We start from the raw sequence: 23,672 nt of genomic DNA on the forward strand, positions 1-23,672 counted from the left end.
TTGAAATCTCATACCACAACATGATATCTTGTAATGCGTTAATTTATGGTTCCGAAACTCGTAGTCTTCCTAGCCGTTACCATCGCATTGTTCTTGGTTGTTTTCTTCTTAACTCTTTTGAGAAATTATTGACGTAATACGCGTTGGTGTTTGTTTGTACGTCCAGAAATCTTCTCCTTCACTAGAAGAAACACTCCCTCCTTATCGACTGGGCAGGGCAATTTTTTTTGGTCAATTAGGTAGCGAAACTTGAGTAGATGCAATTCCGTGCATGCTCTGGCTAGCAATCATTTAATTGTGCCCGAAAAAGTAGCTGTTGTTTCATTTCAACAAAAAATACTTACCTGTATATTTGTAACATTTGTTATCTACTGTTTTACTCTGCGTATTATAATATGAATGAACGATACAGTTATTATTTCTCACTTTGAGTATATAAATAATAAATAATTGTATATGTCATAATTACAATGACGTAGTAACACTAGGCGGTGTTTTGCATATACCAAAAAGCCTCTCCATTTCAACATTCAATTTTTAAATTCCCTTATTGGTAGGCTAGAGCAGCGGTGGGAGTAAGCTCCTTCAGCTTCTTTTGGTTCATCATTGCCCTGTGGGAACGGGTGCCTTTTTGGTCAAATGAGGTTTCATGCTGCAGAGGACTGCAAGAGGGCTTTCAAATTTTGAACCCACATAAACACATACGTGTGAAAAGTTATCATGTCAAGCTTCCTATAAATTTCATATATAATGTAAGTATATTTATGTCTAGTCTCAAAGATTACTCAAGTATTCTCGAGCAACTACGAACTTATTATACACGAGAGAAAAACAAAAACAAAACCCAAGTTGCAAAAATCGGCCTCCAACTCGTGCAATAGTTAAATTAAGACAAATATCTATTTTAAAAACTGATCATGCATGTTAGAGTTGGTTGGAAATCAAACTTGAGTGACTGCTATTACAACACTTTCAAGTTTCCCACCCATCTAATCCATTGGGGGTTATCAGTTAATCTTATTCTGATGGTGATGATATGACTTGGATTTAGACAAGAAGTGACCAATTTAGTTGAAGGTTGAAGCTAATGAGACATGGGATCTTCAATAATATAACTTATGAGCTGTGGGGTGCTAGGCAGAGTGTACCATCTTTGATGGAAGAGTTGTGGACTGGAGGGAGGGAAACCATGATCCAACCACTACCTCCACCTTTTTATTTTATTGCCAACCACCCTCAACCTACCATTATTACATTTAGATCTGCTCCATCATCTGCATGCTCATCAGCACCCCATGCCAAGTGCAAAAATTCCAAAAATAAATTCTTAGCCCATCACATGAAACAAGATGCTTTACCTTCTCACTAATTAAATAAGACTATGCAAGAATTTGTGAACTTAAAAACTTATGAACATTTATAGATGATAAATTTTGTCATCTAATCCGCGATCGAGATATATTTCACTCTTTGGTATCTCTCTTGTCATGAGAATGATAGAAAAAAGGAGATACATCTCCAGTTACAGACATGATTTTATTTTTTATATAGGTCATGGTGAAAATTTTTATCCTTTCTTTTTCTTCACTTTTGGTGAGTCAAAACTTCAAATGGAATGTACTCCACAACCATGATTAAAGTGCATATGCATGGTTTAAACATCCAAAACAAGCTATCTCTGAAACTACTAGATAATCCCAAAAGAAATCATGCATGAATAAGAAGTTTGAACCCTTCTCATGATCATGATGTCTCAGTAGTAGCTCTTTTCAAAAGTTTCAGGATTAAACATACATAATCTTACGTCCCTCGTGGGTTGGAGAGGGACTTACCTTAAGGAGATGTATTGTTTTTGTGTTTATATCACTCCTCAATTGACTTTATCATATTAATGCATGTGGTTTGGGTATGAAAGAAGAATTTTCGGTATCAGTCTTCTAAAATTATCAACCTAATTCATTAAAGAATAAAGAGGGAAAACAATATGTCAACATGAAGTTGGATTGGGCATCTCTAGGAATCATTTCACCTTAAAAAGCTGCATGAAGTTTCTCCTTATCAGAGATTTTTTAATGTAAACGGAATAAAGGGTGATACATTATATCATTATACAATTGGAATGATACTTGAAAAATAAAACTTTCCTCCACTTACATAATAACATGTAGTGTTCTATTCGTGTTTTGGCTACACTGAAAAATTTCTTCTCTCTTAGGCCCCAATTTGTTTTGTATTTATTATGTTTGTCAAAGTTGGTGTTACATGGAATATTCAAAGGTGTTTTATGATGTACTAAAAGCACAAAAGAATAGACAAAAAAGCACATGAAATTTAGTTTAATATTGGTCATAAGATTAAACATTGTTTTAAATTGTCCACTTGTATTTAGTCTCTCATTCTCCCAGCTTGGCAGACAACCCATCTTAATCATGATCTAGCAGCAAATTAATCATGTACAATTAATGTTAGTATTTTGTTATATGTCTTGAAGCTTTCAACTTAGGAATGAGAATTAAGAAATTAGTATCATTCTTTGTTGATATTTAAATAATAAAAAATTTAGGTAGGGTACACCCATCAAATTCAGTTTAGGTTTGAGATCAATTATACATGAACAACAATTGTACCATCAAATTCAGTTTAGGTTTGAGATCAATTATACATGAACAACAATGTGTCATCTTAATTCATGACTTCTCCTAGTAAATTTGTCTTTTACTTTATGACATGTTGACTTACTATTAGTGAGTATTGAAGAAATTGATATCCTTTAAATTCTTGAATTTTCAAACGTTTACTAACACGTAAAAAAAATTAAAAATAATAAGTATCAATTCAAGAATCAAATCAATTATATTTGAACAACATTGTATCATTTCAATTCATAACTTTCTCGATTCAAGAAAGGTAAGTGTTCACAGTGGAGCATGGAAAGTGATGATGGAGAGGTAGAGAGGGAGAGGAGAGAGTTGAATGCATGCAATCAATGTACACGCTCAGATCTCAAAGATGCCACACTGGCAGGCAATTGCTTTGCATTGCCAATACTACAAGTTCCAGAAGGCCCATGACTGAGAGTGAGAGCTTACTAACTAATGAGTGAGCTGTGCCAGATGCCAGCATGTGGCCCCAAACATTGATACAGAATATCCACCCTTACAAGGCAAGTACCCAATTAAAACATTTCAAAAATACAAGGCAAACATTTGGGATTTCTTTAAGTAGCATATTGAATGATACGAGAATGAAGAAATTGAAAATACAAAAAATTAAATAATTATGGAAATTAAATCTAATGATTAAAACACTCATACCATTGACTGATATGTAGCATTGAAGTTGCACCTAAAAACTTGAGTCAAAATAATCCATACTGAAGAGCAACTTTCACAACATTAGGTTTACTATCATTGCGGTATATCGTGCAAATCAACATTATTTGTAAAGAAATTTACACATAATTTTATATCATTAATATGAAAGATCATGATTTAGTGTACTCGACTCGTCCTCCTACATATGTGGTAGGCTGACCTCATTGAAAATATGCAAGGAACCATGAAATCGAAGAGGAATGGTGTATTACTAATTGAAGTTTGTAATGCCATTTTGGTCTGATTTCTTTGTAAACTCTCTGCTTTGTAAGGGCTAACACATGGAGGGGGCCTTTTAATTAAATAAAAACCAAGGCTCTTTGTTTGCACTTCACAGCATCTTTGTAGTAATCAAGGACATGATCCATAAATTACGTAGTGTAGGACCTTTTTGCTTTGTTTATGTTTGTAAGGAGAGCATTTATAGCATGGAAATAAGGAATGAATAAATAACAGTGAGTCATTATTTCCAAAAGAAAAAAAGGTTGTATTTGCATATACCCCTTTGACTCCATTTCCAATAGTGAATAAGAAGAAAAACTTGTATACAACCGAATATTATTTTAGGGTATTTTAAATTTTAAACTGTAATGTCACGTAACAAGTTATAACACATAGCATTTATGATAGGTTTAGAATACTGTTAGTTTGATGTTTTGGTTAACATATATATGTTTAATGGGTTTCACATTCCATGAGTAAGTATTGAGATTATGAATTCCACATCAGTTAAAAAAAAAAATGAACATTGCATGTGCTTATACTTAACTAAAAACTCACCATATTGTCAATTAATTTATAATGAAATATCAACTTTTTTTTCAAAATTGCAAATATGGAACTGCATGTCAAACGTGCGAAGCGGATCCCATCTTTGCCCTTTGTTTTTCTTTTTCTTTCGGTCCAGTAGTTGGACAAATATACAAATCTCAGATTTAGTTTGTACACAAAATAATGTCACAATGCCCAATTCCTTCACATTTGAACGGGTTTACTATTTTATTTTCTTTTACGAATTTTATTTATTTCAAGATCATCATTTGGATGAGTTTACTTTCTTTTGTGGCCTCTTGACAATTTAAAGGTCACACTTTTGTATCTGCTGCAAGAACTTACACGGACAACTTAGGAGTATTAGATGCCATAAAAAGGTAAATAATCTTACATGGCATCCCCACCCCCACCACCCCACCACCCCCCACCCCCCCCTCCTCCTCCTCCTCCCAGTATGCCTATGGGGGCTCCGTCCCTGCCAAGGTGTTGTCAGGGTTGGTCCTAAGGTTTTTAGTGCACACTGCAAAGGCTCAAAATGTGCCTTTTTTTAATACACAAACATATATTTAAATATATATATATATTTAAAGAAGGCTGGAACCCAGTCGAAGCTGGGGGGCTAGCCCTCACGCCCAAATTATATTACTTGAGAAAACATACAATGGGTGGGGCAGAGTCTGTAAATCCCGACAATCAAATGTAAAATCATATACAACCACTCTAAGCAAAACTTCATGAAATTTCAACCTTCAAGAAATCGTCTTCAATCATTTCATGATCATGAGACTCCTCACCAACATTTTGTAACCCTTCACCAACATTTTGTAGATGGAGGACCGGCTTTGAATGAATTTAATTCATAAACTACTACTGTTTGACAAAAGGCTTCTGCAGGTTCCCAAGTGAAATCGCTCCTCCGGCGAATCTCCAAAGAAGTCAAAGTTTGCATTTGCATTTTGAAAGTTTTCTTCAGCTGTGTACATGAAATTGGAGTTTTAAGAGATGAAGTGAACATGTTTCTCATTTGATTGCCCTAAAAATTTGACATACATGACCAGCAAGGATTACACACAAAGCATGCTCATGAACTTTCTATCAAATTAGAAGTATTATCTGAGAATAGCAAGAAGGTGGGAAATATGGAAGCACTCTTTTTGTTCATGTATTAAAAGTAAGTTACCTACTTTTGGTTACGATACACTTCATTCCAGCAACTTCGGCCGCTGCAAGGCCCATGCCGATGTCCTCCACCACGGCTGTAGAAAAAGGAAAGATGTTATATTTTATCCTTGTTTGTAGGAGTAACTCCTTGTTGGCAGCTTGAATTTTCTGCTTAAAATAACAGAGACTACTTCCTTCATATCTGCAATGCACAGTTTATTATAAACACGATTAACTCTCAAAGAAAAATGTTAATCCTTTATAATTGCATAAAAAAGTGGCTCAACGGATATAGTGTTACCTTCCCAGCCCAAAGAACTCTCAGTAAAATACTAAGGTGTTGAGACAATGGTGAGCAACACCATAATAAAGAGTGACCCAAAGTACCCAATATGGACCTGCACTGAGCAAACTTTGTTTCGGAAAACAAATTACTCTTACAACACCGTTATCATCAATGGCATAATCGCTAATAAGTTCATGGTGAATATGAAATGGAGAAAACCTGAAGAAGGGAAAACATGCGTGCTTAGATTGTTCAATGTAAAAGAAAAGGAGAAAAGCACACCTTGTATACTGCTGATTTTACAGACTCTCGTCCTCAATAAAGCATCCAGAATTTCTTTCATTCATTAAAGACAGTACTAAGTCCATAGGACATTGTACAAACCTTCCATACATGCAAGCTGGGCTACGTCCATGTTTAGCAGTTTCTCAGGTTTTTACGATAATTACATTTCAAAATGAGCATGAGTCTTTTAGAGAGTAACTGAAGAGAGAGAGTTACTATAGTTTGGTAAGGTGCTGCCTACCTTCCATCCAACTACAATCTGTCATCTTGTGGCCTTGCACACCGTGAAATTTGGTTTTTCCAACACACATTTGCTGTAGTTTGGTAAGGTGCTGCCTACCTTCAATCCAACTATTGTATGATTTCTGTGTCAACTGATTTAAAAGAAGAGGGAGAAGAATAAATAACTTTTGTTATGCTAGTTTAAATTTGTATGTAGTAGTTGAGACGAATAAAAGAAGAAAAGAGAGAAACATGTAACATGATCTCTGTAATTTCATTTCAAGAATTTTAAAACGTACTTATGATTGTGGAATGTGAGAAATCTTGGGCCAATCTGTGCCGCTATCCCTGCTGCATCTTTGCTTTAGAAGGGGATGACAGTGACTAATCCACATGGAATGTAATTTGGTGAGGCGTTGCATAGCTTGGACACTAGGTAAGTTGGTCAGATTCTTGCAATTCACAATATCCAGAACTGTAAGGGATGTAAGGCTACCCAACCATTCTGGCAAAGTCTCCACTCCCTCAAATGATTCTATCGCCAAATATGTTAGAGAAGTGAGGTGTTGAATTTGTTAAGAGACTACTTCCTTCATATCTGCAATAAACAGTTTATCATAAACACGACTAATTCTCAAGGATAAAAATGTTAATCCTTTTATAATTGCATTAAAAAGTGGCTCAAAGGAGATAGTGTTACCTTCATAGCCCAAAGAACTCTTGAGTAAAATATTAAGGTGCTGAGACAATGATGAGTAACACCATAATGAAGAGTGACCCAAAGTACCCAAAATGGACCTGCACTGAGCAAACTTTGTTTCGCAATACAAATTACTCTTACAACACCGTTATCATCAATGGCATAATCACTAATAAGTTCACGGTGAATATGAAATGGAGAAAACCTGAAGAAGGGAAAACATGCATGCTTAGATTGTTCAATGTAAAAGAAAAGAAGAAAAGCACACCTTATATACTGGAGCTGATTTTACAGACTCTCATCCTCAATAAATCCTCCAGAATTTCTTTCATTCATTAAAGACAGTACCAAGTCCATAGGACATTGTACGAACCTTCCATACATGCAAGCTGGGCTACGTCCATGTTTACTAGTTTCTCTGGTTTTTACTATAATTACATTTCAAAATGAGCATGAGTCTTTTGGAGAGTAACTGAAGAGATGGAGTTACGATTAGGGTAGTACAATCGTTTTTCAGTTTCGAATCTCAAGCTCGCCCTCTATTCAACAGTTGGCTGTCCCTTGCACTCTCCTTTCACAACAATGCAGGGCACAAAGGACACTAGGAAGTCCAAGCTTCTAAAGATCTACACAACACAAAAAAATCAACTGAATTCAAATCTCTGTGCAAACTCATAAGGATGCATTTCGATTTGGTGACGAGTATCAAACAGAGAATATTACCAATTTGCATCCAAATTCAGATTTGATGATAAGGAAAATGATTGAGGTTGAAAAATGATATTGATCCATGCATGAGTTTTGATCGGAATCCCAATTCTGCCTGTACAAAGATAACACCGAAAAACTTAAGAAAAACATAAAGAACAGATTTCAACTAATAGTAAAAAGCTTGTAACTGAAGATTCATTTACCCAATTTCTGCATTAGTGTGGGTACACTCTGTTCATCAAGTTATTCGAGGATTATCAATGACAGAGACAAAAGTCAACTGAATTCAAGTCCTTATGCATACAATTTAAATCTGTTAAAAAATTACAAGTAATCATAAGTCAACAGTACAATACATTGGTCAATTAGAAAAGAATAGGAGGTGTGGGTTTGAAACTTTGAAAAGCTTACATGACTTGATTTCAATGCGAAAGTTGGAGCCAATTGGAGTTGTTTGAACATGAAACTGGAATACAAATAATCTTGTGGCCTTGCACACCGTGAAATTTGGTTTTTCCAATACACATTTGCTGTAGTTTGGTAAGGTGCTGCCTACCTTCAACTCAACCATTGTATGATTTCTAGTCAACTGATTTAAAAGAAGAGGGAGAAGAATAAATAACTTTTGTTATGCTAGTTTAAATTTGTATGTAGTAGTTGAGACGAATAAAAGAAGAAAAGAGATAAACATGTAACATGATCTCTGTAATTTCATTTCAAGAATTTTAAAACGTACTTATGATTTGTGGAATATGAGAAATCTTGGGCCAATCTGTGCCGCTATCCCTGCTGCATCTTTGCTTTAGAAGGGGATGACATGTATAAATCGACAGGCTTTGTAATTTGGTGAGGCGTTGCATAGCTTGGACACTAGGTAAGTTGGTCAGATTCTCGCATTCAAAAATCCTTAGCTGTGTAAGGGATGTAAGGCTACCCAACCATTCTGGCAAAGTCTCCACTCCGTCAAAGTTACGTACCCACAATGATGTTAGAGAAGTGAGGTGTTGAATTTGTTGAGGCAGAGACTTGAGCTTGGGCCAACCCGTCAACTCTAAGCCTGTAAGGTGCATTAATGATCCAACTTGAAAATCAGGGAAGCAATCGAGCTCCTCCCAGAACCCACCGACTTCCAATTTCTTCAAGGGCGGGAGCTGTTGTAACCCCATCGGCAGATATTTTAGCTTTTTCCAATTTACAATCCCCAATTCACGGAGAGAATTGAGGTTGTCTAAACTTGGAAGAATCTCTAAATTAGGGAAACCTTTTAATACCAGCGTCTCAAGAGAGAGTGGAAATTGCAGCCCGCTCACCCCACTTTCCAATCCTTCACATTCTTCAATCATCAGTTCTCGAAGGGAGGTGAAGGTGCGCAAATCTGAAAAAGATTGTAGACTAATGCTGCTACTTTGGATACCAAACGATGATGATGCTACCTTTGGGCATTTCCGTATAAACAAATGCTGAAGAGAAGGACATTGTTGTGGAAGAGCAGGTAAGCTTGATAATTCTTTGCAATTTCTAATTCTCAAACGCTGAAGAGAGGACATGCCGCCTTTAATTTCAATTGATGTCAGATTATTACCATCAACTATAATCAATTCCACAAGAGAGGCCCATACACTCAGTGGGCCTGATAGTCCATTACAATCCCAAATATACAAACGGCGAAGACGTGCAGGGGTGCAAAATGGAAACGATGTTACACCACCGCATTTGCTTATAGACAAGTTCTGGAGAGAGGTGCAGTACTCTAACCCACTCGGTAGGCTTGACAATCGTTCACAATACGTAATGTCTAATTCCCGAAGAGATGTCATGCCTTGTGTAATAGGAATCAACTCTAGACTATCGCATCCTATTATATTCAGGCTCTCAAGGAGAGGAAGTGTGTCTAGCCCATCCCCCAAATGCCTCAACTTTTTACACCATTCAATATACAAACTCTTCAGAGATGTCATGCCTTGTGTAATTGGAATCAACTCTAGACTATCGCATCCTATTATATTCAGGCTCTCAAGGAGAGGAAAAACCACAACTTTTTGTGTTGACATCATTGGTGCTTCCAATTCCATCCATTCAATTAGATCGTCGCAGTTAGAAATATTTAATTTTTTTAGTGCAGGAAATAAAGTAATTATCTCTTTACTTGTCGTGGCTACATTGTGGACAAGATCATAACCATAGAACTCAACTCCAATACATTTCAAGTTAGCCATTCCGCTAATCCCAAGCACTGTAAGTTTAGGTAGATGACCAAGCGGTGGGACTACTTCACATTTGTCGCATCCAAGTAACTTAATCTTCTTCAAGTTGTTGAGTAATAATGACCCACTCATCATCCACGATGGAAACTCATCGCCCATGAAGTTTTCAATACGTAAGCTCTCCAACCCAGGATGCGGTCGGAGGCCTTCCAGTACATCCCCCTGTTCATTGTTGTTGGTTATTGACCAATCTTCTATCCATTTGAAGCTTAAATGGCATATTTTCGTCTTATCCTCCAACTTAGCTTTCTTTGCTTCTTCTCCATTCTTTACGTGCTCCAAATTACAAACAATTAATTTACCTCTCAAATGTTTCAGGTCAGCTAACTCTTCAATTTGACGACCAGTCTCATTACCCACCGAAAAGTAAGGTAATGTTCGAAGGCATGTTAGCCAACTTATCCCCTGGGGGAATTTTGTACTCATATCAAAATAAATATGCCTTAGGTTGATCAAGTTTTGCAGCTCTTTTGGAAACTCCTCAAGGGCACAATTTGTTGCTCTTAAAGTCTGTAGGTTATAGAGCTTGCCTACAGATTTGGGGAGTTCTTTGAATCTTGTTTTAGAAATATTAAGATACCTCAAGTGTTTCAACCTTCCAACTGAAACTGGAAATTCTTCAATCTTAGCATTACTTAAATTTAAGACACGTAAAGCTTGGAATCGTGGAAGAATGTTACTAGGAACTTCACCATCGTCAAAAAACAGTGACCGCAATTTCTTAGCACTTCTTTCTGGAATTTTATCTAGCATAGAAGTAGAAACCCGAGCAACATGTCGAATCTCATTTGTATTATCTATGCCACATAAGTCTCCCGTCAAGCTTTCTGATTTAGATACACGTTCTGCAAGGTCGTGCACAAGATCGTGCATCTGGCATATGCTAACAATGTCTTTGTCACTCATTGAAGCATCTTGAAATAAGGAGCTATGTAATAGAATATTAAAATATTCATCGCCTATGTCCTCCATATCTTTACTTTTGCTAGGCGAAGGATGGAGTAGTCCTTGAGCCATCCAAAGTTGAATCAAGTTATCATTTTGAATTATAGAATCTTTCTTGAACACTGAGCAGTATGAAAAACATTGCTTCAATGATGGTGATTCTAAATTGTCAAAACTCAACTTCAACATTGGTATAATTATATCTTCTTCTTTTGATAGGTTGTGCCATATTCTACTGTTTTTAAATGACGACCATTCTTCAATACTTTTTCTAGTGTGCAAAATGCCTCCCAAAACCTGTTAGATTGGATTAATGAGTTTAAAAGGTGTCCTCAAACAATGTAGAAAATAGCTAGGGACTCATATGAATAAGAAGTTTTTGGTTGCTTAATTTTTAATTCCCTTGCCTAAAAGGACAAAATCTAAGCCGTAAGCAAAATGATATTAGTTTCCATTATTTTTGGTGTTTGACGAAATTTTCAGAAACCCATTAAGTAGTTAAAAACACATTTTATTCTTGATCTGTTGCGGTAATGAATTAATTTAATCTAGTTTTTGTTCGTTCAAATGAATAAGTTGCTAATGCTGATTTTTTTAATAAGAAATGCTTGGGATATCATATTTTTGTATATCATCTAATGTATAAGTGATGTGTACATATCATGTCCATTACTTATTCTAGTGAAGTTTCTACACCCCATAAAAAACCAATCCACACAAAATGTACTTTCAAAATTCGAACTCAAATCAATCATTTTGCAAATAATGATTCTCCTACATAGATGGCTCGTGCTGCTTTGTTTTCAGACTATGTTGATCTAGCTACCACTTTTCAAATTAATGTGCATATTGACATCCAGGTTTGTCTCACTTTCTTGTTTTTTTCCCTTAACTTTGTGGTATTGCTCAACTTATTTTGCAGGTTTAGACCTTTAGGTTTGGTTTTAAAGGGGTTAGGTTTCATGTCCTCTCCTTCCCCCTCTTTTCTTTGTATCTTTCTTATTTTCGTTTCTAGAAGGGTAAGGTTGATGTCCTTTTGGTGTAACTTCTTTTTTCGTTATCAATAAAACTTCCCTTGTATCGTTCGAGGTTTCCAGAAAAAGAAAAAAAAAATCATTTTGCAAATAATATAGCTAAAATTCGAAGAGATTGGATCAGTTTGTTTGCTACCAAATATCAAACAAATGGGAGATCTTTTAGTCATCCATTTGTTTTGGTACTAGGTAAAATATCCATGACATCAAATAGCTAAAATCTATGATTTGAAATGAAATTTTGTAATGATGATTTTTCAATGATGATGACGAGTTGTGTGGACAAAATACGTATGTCACAAGGCCTCGTCCTATTTTATAAGGTGGTGCACCCCATGGGTTGAATGCATATACTCTCCTAAATTATAAATGAAAACATGTAAAAATATAGGTGTAAATTCCATGTTATAATACATTATAATATTACGTACCTTTGCCACCAATGGAACACCACCGCAATTTTTAGCAATCTCTCTTCCAATTGTTTGGAATTCAAGAGTTATATGAGCACTGCTATTGAAGAAAGCTCGATCTTTCATTATGGACCAACGTTCATCCATTGAAAGTTTTTCCAGATCATGTCGTGGAAGTAATTTTTCAGAGATTGATGCAACTTTTCCACTGCGAGTAGTCACAACAATTTTAGATCCTGCAGCAGAATAAAGCTTTGACAAACATTCCATCAAATTCTCCCATTTTCTGAAATCTTCGTTCCAAACGTCATCAAGTACGAGTAAGTATCTTTCATCTTTCAACTCTTCATTAAGGAACTTAAGTAGAGCATTCCGGTTATCTTTCGAAGAAGGGGCGTTTGCCGGTTTAAGCTGCTCTAACATCTGAAGTAGAATTAAATTGACATCAAAAGGGTCTGATACACAAACCCATATTCTCGTTTCGAAAAACTTGTGTACAGAATCCTCATTGTAAATTGACTTGGCCAACGTTGTCTTGCCGAGGCCTCCCATTCCCACGATGGCCATAACCGAAAGATTTTCTTGATTGTATTTGGCGTCGGTCAGGGTTGTAACTATTTTTGACACAACACCTGCCCTTCCAACAGTTATTTCATCTCTGCCAATGAATGCGTCGGTTTGTCTGTCCCATCTATTTCCTCGAGGGGTTGCATCTTTGTTCTTGGAAACTAGTCCAAGAAGAGGTGCTTTCCTCTCGAGATCCACCAAGGATGCATTGATCTTCTGAATTTTATGCGCCATTTGAAGACGAAATGCAAGTGGATTGGAGAGTGAAATGAAATCAAGAACCTTTTTCTTGATATGGTTTTGGATTTCGACTTTACGCCGAGCAACTTCGTACTCGAATTCATCCAAGACATCCTCGGCATCCTCAGCTACGTCTTTGAGTTTCTTCACCCAGTCCTCTATTGACTTTGGCCGACCTGTTAGAGAATGAAAAGAAGTTAAATACCTTGTAATTGTATCACGCGTGTGTGAGATTATAAGAGAATTCAGAAATATATTACTACCTTGTGGGTTGTCGGCAACATCAACCAAGAAACGTTCAATGTCGGTGAATGACTCTTTCAGCTTTCCGAGTTGAGCCTTGAAACCCCATACAAGACTCAATTCTTGAGCAGGAAGTGAAAGCACCTTGTTCAGTATTCCCTCCGCAGCAAAAGTAAGCACAGCTTCAGCCGCCATTCCTTCAATTCCCTGCAACTCAGCCAATCAGAGTTTTTAGTTTCCCTCTTCTTCGATACAATACAATTGCAATGGAGGAAGATATGACGGACAACAATGTCGGTAGGTTTAACTTTTCATAACGTGAATAAGGTGGGGCATCCAATAATTCAGGGGTAGATTCCTATCAGATAAAAAGCTAATTGAGGATAAATTTACTTTAGAGGTGGCTCACGCTCAACGGCCCGAAGGCCCAGTTCTACACGGACACAAGGGCCTGGTCCGTTTCTAGCCGGGGAACAAGGCCGGAGCCTTCCTAGCTCCGGTTGAGGGCAACATCAAACCTTAAGGTACGATCTATGCATTAAAATAACAAGTGAGACGAGGGGAAGAGTTTCATACCGAACTCACGTCGTGGGACGGCCGGAACTGGCCGGAAACCTGCTCCAAGGGCACGGGGCTCGCCGGAAATTGAAAACTGTTTGCCCGAGCTGTTTTCGTGCCTAACCTTCACCAAACCATTTTTCCACTTAAAAACAAGAAGTCTAGACTACGAGGGGAGGAGATCGGAGGGTGATTTCGACTTACCTTCGTCGGAAAAGCTTGTACAGTGACTGCGACGGTGTCGGGAACGAGAGAGGGAGAGTTGGGTGCTTGGTCGAGGTCGAGGGTCGTCGTCACTGCCAACTAGTGGTGAAGATGGTGTGTGTGTAGATCGGGGAGAAGGAGAGAGTGCGAGGGAGATGTGGGTGAGTTCGGGGGAGAGTGAGAGCTGAAGGAGAGGAAGAGGGGGTTGACTCGGGGAGGGTATAGAGAAGAGAGAAGGAGAAAGGGGGAGGCGGGGTGTGGTGCTGCCACATGGCAAGCATAGAGAGGAGGAGAAATGGAGAAAATCTCTCAGAGTAACCCTCTTCCAAGCTATTCACTATTTAATTCATCCAGTAATTGATTTTAATGAACAATAACTATCTTTTGCATTTTTACCGTTGCATTTGAATAATCCTGGCAATAGGTAATAAAATATTAATTTTTTATTAAATAATATAAAATAATTTTATTTGTAATATCAGATAAAATTTTTAATTGGCCTCGTTATACAATTTTCTATTTGTAATAAAAATTTATTTACCTTTTCTTTTCACAAGACGCAGCCCACCATTCCAAAACTTTTTTTTTATTATTATTTTTTTTTCTTCTTTTCACATGGTGCCAACGCACCATTATTTTTCTTCTTTTTTTCACATCCAAAAGCAACCAAACCCCTAATCGGTCTCAGTTTTTGTTTCTCTAGAAATGCAGAGGGAGAGAAAGAGGATGACAACAAATCAAAACCCTCCTCAAATTCAACCTCTCCCACTCAGATTCCTTGTGGGTTTTTTCCTACTTCCCTCACAACTTCGTTGATCGATCTGCTCCCAGAGAAAAATCAGCTGCCGCCGCCATGTTTCTGTTCGATTGGTTCTACGGCGTCCTCGCCTTCCTCGGGTTGTGGCAGGAGGCCAAGATTCTGTTTCTGGGCCTCAACAATTTCAGCAAGACGACCCTCTTCCACATGCTGAATGACAGGGTTTGACTTTCTTTCTCTCCCTCCTTGAAGGGTTCGAGAAATGCAGAGGAGATGATGGCTGACGTCACCCAGACATCAGCCTTGCGTCACATGCCCTTCGGGCTCTCGGGCTGGCAACTCCTGCCGGGCCTCTCCCTCGGGCCCGCTCAGGCTTCATCGCCAGCACGCGCTGGACCAAGTTGCTCGGGGTTCTGGCACTGTTTGAGAGCTAGTCCACCGGGCTATTGCCCACGGTGGAACTGCTCTAAAGGGAATCCGGATTGCGTGAGGATAAGGGGACTAAAATGTAATTTCATATATTATTAGGGAAAATGTGAAATTACGTTAAAATTTGGGGGTGGGGTTTCACATTTTTGCGTTGTTTATGTTTGTATGGAGAGCATTTATAACATGGAAATAAGGAGGGAATAAATAACAGTGAGTCATCATTTTCAAAAGAAAAAGGCTATGTTTGCATATACCCCTTTGACCCTATTTACAATCGTGAATAAAGAGAAAACCTTGTACATAACCGAATATTATTTTAAGGTATTATAAATTAAATATGTATTGTCACGTAACAAGTTATAATACATTGCATTTATGATAGGCTTAGGATACTGTTACTTTGATGTTTTGGTTGACATATAAATGTTAAATGGGTTTCATGTTCCATGAGTAAGTGTTGAGAGTATGAAATCTTCACAGATCGAAGAAACAAAGTACATATCCATGCTCGTGAGGTCCATTGGAGTCTAACCATACCCATTTCAGGTAAGAATACCTTCGTTTTCACGTCAAACTCGGGATACCCGATTTTTGGTATTGTTCATGCACACGTAAATTCTTATGTTTTTGGGAATTTCAAGCTTGTAGGAAGCTTGGTGAGGTCCTTAGGAGGCTCGGGGTGGTTCGTTTGAAGGTTTTGGACGTCGAGATCACGAGTTTCGAGGTTGGCCGGAGTTGGGGGTATTTTCCCGGTGAGATTTCGTGGATTTTGGCACTTGAAAGTGGTATGATCTTGTTCCTCTCGTTGTAAGCTTCAATTTGGTTCCAATTTTGTGAAATTTGGTTGAAAAACGAAGAAGATATCACGATTTGAAAATTTCTTGATTTTCCGGCGCCGGAGCCTCGCCGGAGAAGACGACGGAATATTCCGTCAGTTTGGACGGAATATTCCTAACGCCGTTGACGGAATCTGTTAAAGTTAACGGAATATTCATGACGGCGTTAATTGACGCCGTCAGCGTGCCATGCACATGCCTACGTGTGGCCGGCGCGTGGGGGCGCGTGCGGCGGTGAAAAATTATTTTAAAAATATGGGGATGTTCCTGAGGTTGAGTAGATCACATTGGTGTATTCATACACCCCATTTGAGCATTGTATGAGAAGTTATTTCTTGAGATTCGTTATGTGCTTTAAAATTAACGTTTTTATAGTTGTTTCACATATAGGTGAATCCTATCCCGAGGACGAGCGTGGTCACTCGAGGCAGGGGGGTTACGACCCTTCCACATACCAGTGAGTGGGCTTTTGGTTTTCCGTATATACCTATATACTTATATTTTTTCCCAGAAAGTGAATTTAAACGTTCATTCGTTATATGCCATATATTATATTGTCGTTTGTTATGCATGGTTAGTTGCATTTATATATGTGTGTGTATTGGTGCTGCGGACACACAGGTAAGTGCCAGGTAAGTGTAATTCATGTTTACATTCAGTAGTGACTTGAGATGCATAGAGAGCTCATAACCTGCACCCCCGGTGTTAGTGCTCCCGCCCAGAGTTGGGCACAGTTCTTCACGTGATGTTCACCTCCCGCACCACACGCTCAGCTTGGATCCAAGTTAGGTGCACAGTCCTGTCGTACAGACCACTTTAGGTGGTTCCGACTCGTAGGTGACCCGCGATTATTCGCCCAGCCTTCACGTGATCGTAGCACTTGAGCGTATATATATATTACACCCAGGCTTGTCGTACAGACCACTTTAGGTGGTTCCGACTCGTGTGCAGGTCTAGTTAGTGAGATTGAGATTTGAGCTCTAGATTCAGCCATACAGGTCACGTTAGGTGACTCCGGCTGACAGATTATGTGATTTTGATGCGATATTACCTGAGCACTTGCATTTTATTCTGAGGTTTTGGCATGGCATATTCTTGAGCATGACATCTATAGTTATATATTCTATTTTCTGGGAAGTATACAAGTTTTACGGCGAGGGGTTAGAACTTATTTATTAAATGGTTTTCGAAAAGCTTTGTTTTTGCCCACTCACGCTTTTGTTTTGCGCCCCTCCAGGTTCTAGTTGGCTAGCACGTTTGGTGGCTTCCCTGAGGATTTCCCCGGCATATCTGACAGACCACCACCAGTGTAGGACCACCTTCGGGTGTACTTTTGTTGCGTCGTTTTCTCCTGGACTACATTAGGCTTTCATGCTCTGAACTTAGTGTCGCACTTACGTTTGCACTTGTTTATTATTACTTTATGTAAAACTAGTTTTATTTATTCGTATTACTATTTCTATTATTATTTTATTAGCTTCCGCACTGTGCACATGGTTACGTCACTTCCTCTTGACGGTCAGCATGCCCTGATCTCGATCGGGGTGTGTCAAATATTAACTTCTTTCAAAATTACATATACAGAATTGTATGTCAAACGTGCATAGTGGATCCCATCTTTGCCTTTGTTTTTCTATTTTCTTTCAGTCCAGCAGTCCGACAAATATACAAATCTCATATTAGTTTGCACAAAGTAATGTCACTATGCCCATTCCTTCACATTTGAACGGGTTTACTTTTTTTTTATTTTCTTTTACGAATTTTATTTATTTCCTTTTACGAATTTTATTTATTTCAAGATGCATAATAGGACATTGTACGATACATCCATTTTTAGTAGTTTCTCCGGTTTTTACTATAATTACATTTCAAAATGAGCATGAGTCTTTTTGAGAGTAACTGAAGAGAGAGAGAAAGAGTTACAATTAGGGTAGTACAATCGTTTTTCAGTTTCAAATCTCAAGCTCTCCCTCTATTCAACAGTTGGCTGCTTCTTGCGCTCTCCTTTCACAACAATGCAGGGCACAAAGGACACTAGGAAGCCCAAGCTTCCAAAGATCTACACAACACAAAAAAATCAACTGAATTCAAATCTCTGTGCAAACTCATAAGGATGCATTTCAATTTGGCGACGAGTATCAAACAGAGAATATTGATCCAGTTGTAATCGACAAGCTAAAAGATTACCAGTTTGTATCCAAATTCAGATTTGATGATAAGGAAACATGATTGAGGTTGAAAAATTGATATTGATCCAATCCACGCATGAGTTTTGATCGGAATCCCAATTCTGCCTGTACAAAGATAACACCAAAACAACTTAAGAAAAACATATAGAACAGATTTCAACTTTTCAACTGATAGTAAAAAGCTTGTAACTGAAGATTCATTTACCTAATTTCTGCACTAGTGCGGGTACACTCTGTTCATCAAGTTATTCGAGGATTATCTATGACAGAGACAAAAGTCAACTGAATTCAAATCCCTCTGCATACAATTTAAATCTCTGTTGAAAAATTACAAGTAATCATAAAAGTCAGTCCAAAATCTTCATAAGAATAAGAACTTTTTTGCATATTATATGAATATGGTTTTAGCAGATAACAAGTCTTGGAATAACATTTGCCCACTTTCCTCATTATGCAAGAATCAAAGGGATAAGGAAATTTCCACAATTTTCATCGGGATGAAAATCTCATTCGAACATACCAACAACAATCTCAGTCTCGATGATTGCATTTCAACTACTTTCTCACTGAATCCCAAAAAGTCCCAAGATCTTGAATGTTCTACTAGGAAAGACACAAAAATCAACAATAATATCACTCAGTAATTTCAGCAATAATATGTGTACTCAATAGTTCATCAAGTTACTAGAGCGATATCAACTACAGACACAAAATCAATAGTATTCGAATCAATGCGCATACAATTCAGATATTACAAGGAGCCTCAAAACTCAGTCCTAAATCTTCATAAGAAAGCAATTACAATAGTTCTATATATTATATCAACATCGTTATTCTGAAAACAGGTCTTAGGATAATATAAACAAACAAATTTCCTCGTTGTGCAGGAACCAATGGAATAAGCAAACTGCAAGAGATTGAAGCAACAAATGTGTTAAATCTACAACTACCATTGTGACAGGATAAAAAATCATTAACCGATAATTTTAAAACAACAATCTGGCCAGAAGAAAATTTCACTTAAAAAAGTTTTGGAACAAAACAATGTGAATCAAATGAGAACTAGTCTGGCATGTGTAACTCAAAGTGATCGACTGATGGTTGAACAACCAAATTTGCTTCGATTTCAATGTATTTCTCAACAACAACGTTGTAAGCCAATTCATGAATTACATGCTAGCTTGAAAAGGTATTTCGGAACAACAACGTCTTGTGCATCAATACCTTTACTCAGTTTGCACCCATTGAGCATCCTGAAAAACGCCACTGCAGGCCAAAAGAAATTTAGACGCCACTGGAAAACACACAATATATATAGTAAGTCAGAAGTCAACAGTACAGTAGATTGATCAATTAGAAGAGAATGGGGGGTGTGGGTTTGAAACTTTGAAAGGCTTACATGACCTAATTTGGAGTTGTTTGAACATGAAACTGGAATACAAATAATCTCGTGGCCTTGCACACCATGAAATTTGGTTTTTCAAATTTGCCACAGTTTGGTAAGGTGCTGCCTACCTTCCATCCAACTACTGTAGGATGGAGTCAAACTGATTCAAAAGAAGAGGGAGAAGAATAAAGAAAACCATTACATAGCTCGATATTACACATTATCACCGCAATAACTCAGAATGTTGTAAAAGGCATCCCTACATTGAGCTACAATTGTTCAAAGGAACCAATATGTCCGGATGTGGTGTGGCTTGCGTGGTGATTGTGACCAAATTAAACATAACAGAGCATCTTTTATCAACCCGAGCAACAGATTTATAATATGGGTTTCCAGCACCAATCATTTGTAGAATTCAAAGTCAGTGTCAGGCTTCTTCACATTGGTTTGGTAACCCTTCTCAAAGTCGTTTGGGAGTATGACATACCGATTCTTCCTAACTGCATGCATTCCTGCTTCTTGACATATAGCAGAAATCTGTACAAACCCAACCATTTATAACAGTTACTATAGACTCAACTTTTTATTAAAAATAAATAAATAAATGATTGAAGATCTGAGACCGCCACAAAGCTTCAACATCTTTACACTCAGAATACTACAGGTGAAGTCCAGTAAGAGAACTCATATTCAACTTTGTAGCCATTCATATTGAGGTTCTCGTTATCAATCATTAAACAGCTAAATCCGACCCCACAAAGCGTCTCATACTGACCGTTAAAAAGAATACGTATATGTCAATCGCCATAATTGTTCTAACCAAGAGCTTGAAGCAAATATTCTTAGTATTTCAAGAACATAGCACATGCCTAACAAAAAAAACCCAACAACCAAACCCCAAATTAAGTTAAAACAGAGAAGAAAAAACACAGATATAACATAGCAGTAACAGGACTTAACGCTGGTAGAAGAACCAAAACAATATGCATATTCTCTCCTAAAAGAAATTAATCTCACCTCAGCAGCACTGATTTTGTCTGGCCGAGAGACATAATCTTCCAAGTCTACCTCATCATGCAAGTTCATTTTAGCAGTGCAAACCTGCAGAACAAGCAGGTATGTTACACTATATTGTTTGCAATAGCTTGCCAAAAATCCACAAGAGTAAGACATCAGGATTGCAAGAGAAAATATAGAAGAAAAGGTATATAGAAAGCTGATGGCAAGTTTCATAAATATCATAAGACGTAAGGTAGACAGGACTAAATGGGATAATCTCATATAGACATTGGGTGCAGGTGTGTTTTGAGGTGTCCAACTCCTGTGCAGTCGACAACTAAGATATAGGGAGAAGTAACTGATCTCATATGGGCATCGCAGAAGCTACAAATCTTAGTATAATGAGAAAAAAGTTAGCTCACAGCTTACAAACAACAATTTACCAACAATAACTCTTTCATTGAAAGATACTTTAAGCCTGTTATTTTACCTGGAAAACAAGTCTTTTATGCCTCCTATCAGGCAAAGGAAACTCAATCTTTCGATCAAGCCTTCCAGGACGCAGAAGTGCAGGATCCAAGGTGTCTGCCATAATAACCTTAACATTCACTGTCTGGTCAAACGCATCCATCGGCAAAAGTTGTTAAGCCCAAATCAACTTTGAGAACAGAAAACAGAAAAATATCGTTTTAGGGTTAAACTTTAGCTTGTCATTTGTTCAAATATTTTCTCCAACCCCATAGCGTTGCATTGAACATCCAAGCTCTGGTTGATATGAAGTAGTAGTTCGTTCGGATTACTTATTCTTTCAAATCAAAACTCAAAACATAGTAAAATGATCTTATATAAAAGCTTACCTCTCCCAAACACTTCTGAACAAATTCTGAACCAACAATTCTGATGAGGGCAGCAGTTGTATGATTAGCAACAGCCTTTGCTAACATGGTTTTACCGGTTCCAGGTGAACCATAGTGTAATACACCACGTGGGGGATCTATTCCAATCTGTTTGTATAACTCGTGGTGAGTAAGTTCCGCCGCTTCCCGAATTTCTCGCGCTTCAGATTCTTCAGCTCGTTCTTGACGTACTCCTCCTGGATGTCGATGAACTCGAGCTGCCGCTGGTAGGACTTGAGGCGGTTGTAGAGATCGTCCCCATCGGAGGCCTGGCTCTGCTCGGTGTAGCCCTGGAGGTCGGATATTATGGAGGGGATCGATGCCGGTGGCTCCGGCAATGGCTTCGGATCCAATACCATGGCTGAGCCTGCCATTGTTGCGCTCTGGGAGGGTTTAGGTTTGGTGCTTCGATTCTTCTGGTTCGCTCTGGAGGGAAGAGAAGCGAAGGGAGAGAGGGGATTGAGTGAGCTTACGAAAGTTTATCTGCGTTGAATGCGGTTAGCTCGGGCTCTTAAACGAGCCCAAATAGTTAACTGTTGGATTACCCTATGACCCGGCCCAAAAGGGCAGAAACCGCATCTAAACATCTTCAATCCTAGTTGTAGAACCTCCATCCAAAGATTCACCCTCCATCTAACACTTCTACGCGAAAAGCAGCAAGATGAGCATAATACGAGGGAGAAAATTGATGCTAGAATTTGTTGTAATGTTAGATTTTTTATTCATGTCTTTTATTTTGATCGTTAAACAATGATGCATGTAACAAATGTAGACTCATACTTTCATTGTTTTTTATTTTCTTTTTTAACAATAGAAGAATAGGGAGGGGGAGTTTTGATACCAGGTGCAGCGAGTGTTTTTACAACCCAACCACTAAGGCAATACGCTATGCCACTTACCCTTTACTTCCATTGATTTAAAACCAAGGTCGACCTCGATCCAGGGTGAGCCAAGCGACCGCCAGGGGCCTAAAAAATCGAGAGCACAAAAATAATAGTAGTCATCTGCATATGTTTTTATTGAATTGGTGGCGCTAGCTACACTAGTAATCATTAATCACCCTTGGATAGAGCATTCTAGGTTCGAATTGTACAATCTGTGGGTTTTTTACTTTCCAATTTACAATGTCCTGTTTGGTTATAAGTACTAGTTTGTTTTTTCTTTCTATTCTACAATGTTATTATTATGTAGTGCTCATTCATTGGTTATGTATAAAGATTAAAGAATAAAAAATGTTTTATAAATTTTTCTTGAATCCTTAAAAAAGTTAGTATATGGGAAAAAGCACATTGGTTATAAGTTTTATACAACAACACTTCAAGACCTCAAATTGAGGGTAAAAACTCAATACCTATCAACTAGTAATCTAGGTTTTTTTTGGTGCCCTTCTCCCATTAGAAGTAATTTGGTTTTCTCGTCTTTGTGAAATATTGTATTTGAAGTGTTCTCTAAGTGTGGTGAAATACTTTTTTTATTATACATTCTATAAGTACACATGCAAACGATAAAACAAATAAGTTTTTTATATGGAGTTATGTTAGGCCACTTATGGCATTGCCCCGAACCTTTAAAATCTCAGGATCGGACTCTGTTTAAAATTCCTTTGATAATTTTATTACAGCCCTTTAGAAGAAAAAAAAAATCAAAAATTTCCAACTTTATTAAAGGGAACTATTTTTAGCACTCCAAAAATCTCATTCTACACTCCTTACAAGTGTATTTTCCTTTCTAATTATAGAAAGTTTGGATTATCAAATGAGATTTTTGAAGTGCTAATAACAATTTCCTTATTAAAATATAAACATATATTACAATTAATTTACACAAACTATAAGCTAGTTGAAGTTTTGTATTCGTAACATTTGTTATCCAGTGTTTTACTCTGTGTATTATAATATGGATGAGCGATATAGTTATTATTTTTCAGTATATAAATAATAAATAATTGTATATGTCATAATTATAAGAGTAAAGTACAAAAAACTACCTCAACTATGGGTCAAATGACACTTTCATAGCTCATCTTTTAAAATTGACAATGTCATACCTCATCTTACGAATTTGTGTCAATGTTATACCTTCCGTTAGCTTGGCCGTTTATTTCTCAGTTAAATGCTGACGTGGTTTGATCCGAGACCCATTTTTATTAAAAAATTATTAAAAAAATTATTAAAAACAAACAAAAATCATTTAATATT

General features: G+C 37.5%; 2 protein-coding genes across 25 annotated transcripts; both read right to left on the bottom strand.

The window, feature by feature from the left end:
- Nucleotides 1-4,731: 4,731 nt before the first annotated feature.
- On the bottom strand, nucleotides 4,732-14,290 carry LOC137714855 (putative disease resistance protein RGA3). Of its 24 annotated transcripts, XM_088691595.1 has the most exons (12): nucleotides 13,982-14,290; nucleotides 13,796-13,896; nucleotides 13,240-13,426; nucleotides 12,188-13,152; nucleotides 8,250-11,019; nucleotides 7,925-8,102; nucleotides 7,717-7,826; nucleotides 7,526-7,625; nucleotides 7,071-7,428; nucleotides 5,611-5,721; nucleotides 5,333-5,511; nucleotides 4,732-5,121 (listed from the first exon to the last, which is right to left on the bottom strand). In XM_088691595.1, the coding sequence occupies exons 3-6, from the start codon at nucleotides 13,412-13,414 to the stop codon at nucleotides 8,095-8,097; spliced, it is 3,918 nt and encodes a 1,305-aa protein (XP_088547721.1). In that variant the 5' UTR covers nucleotides 13,415-13,426; nucleotides 13,796-13,896; nucleotides 13,982-14,290; the 3' UTR covers nucleotides 4,732-5,121; nucleotides 5,333-5,511; nucleotides 5,611-5,721; nucleotides 7,071-7,428; nucleotides 7,526-7,625; nucleotides 7,717-7,826; nucleotides 7,925-8,094. The 24 variants fall into 24 exon arrangements, with proteins under 24 accessions (XP_088547721.1, XP_068310106.2, XP_088547715.1 ...); XM_068454005.2 differs by lacking the exon at nucleotides 7,717-7,826; XM_088691589.1 differs by lacking the exons at nucleotides 7,071-7,428; nucleotides 7,526-7,625; nucleotides 7,717-7,826; nucleotides 7,925-8,102 and adding exons at nucleotides 5,878-5,995; nucleotides 6,122-6,254 and having other exon boundaries at nucleotides 5,611-5,707.
- Nucleotides 14,291-19,977: 5,687 nt separating this feature from the next.
- Nucleotides 19,978-21,952, bottom strand: LOC137714854 (26S proteasome regulatory subunit 6B homolog). The gene is made up of 5 exons (XM_088691601.1): nucleotides 21,436-21,952; nucleotides 21,069-21,191; nucleotides 20,597-20,680; nucleotides 20,355-20,448; nucleotides 19,978-20,116 (listed from the first exon to the last, which is right to left on the bottom strand). The coding sequence occupies exons 1-4, from the start codon at nucleotides 21,520-21,522 to the stop codon at nucleotides 20,422-20,424; spliced, it is 321 nt and encodes a 106-aa protein (XP_088547727.1). The 5' UTR covers nucleotides 21,523-21,952; the 3' UTR covers nucleotides 19,978-20,116; nucleotides 20,355-20,421.
- Nucleotides 21,953-23,672: the final 1,720 nt, after the last annotated feature.

This window comes from Pyrus communis, chromosome 3 (assembly GCF_041283825.1).
Source record: "Pyrus communis isolate YQ-2024b chromosome 3, ASM4128382v1, whole genome shotgun sequence".
Classification (NCBI taxonomy): domain Eukaryota; kingdom Viridiplantae; phylum Streptophyta; class Magnoliopsida; order Rosales; family Rosaceae; genus Pyrus; species Pyrus communis.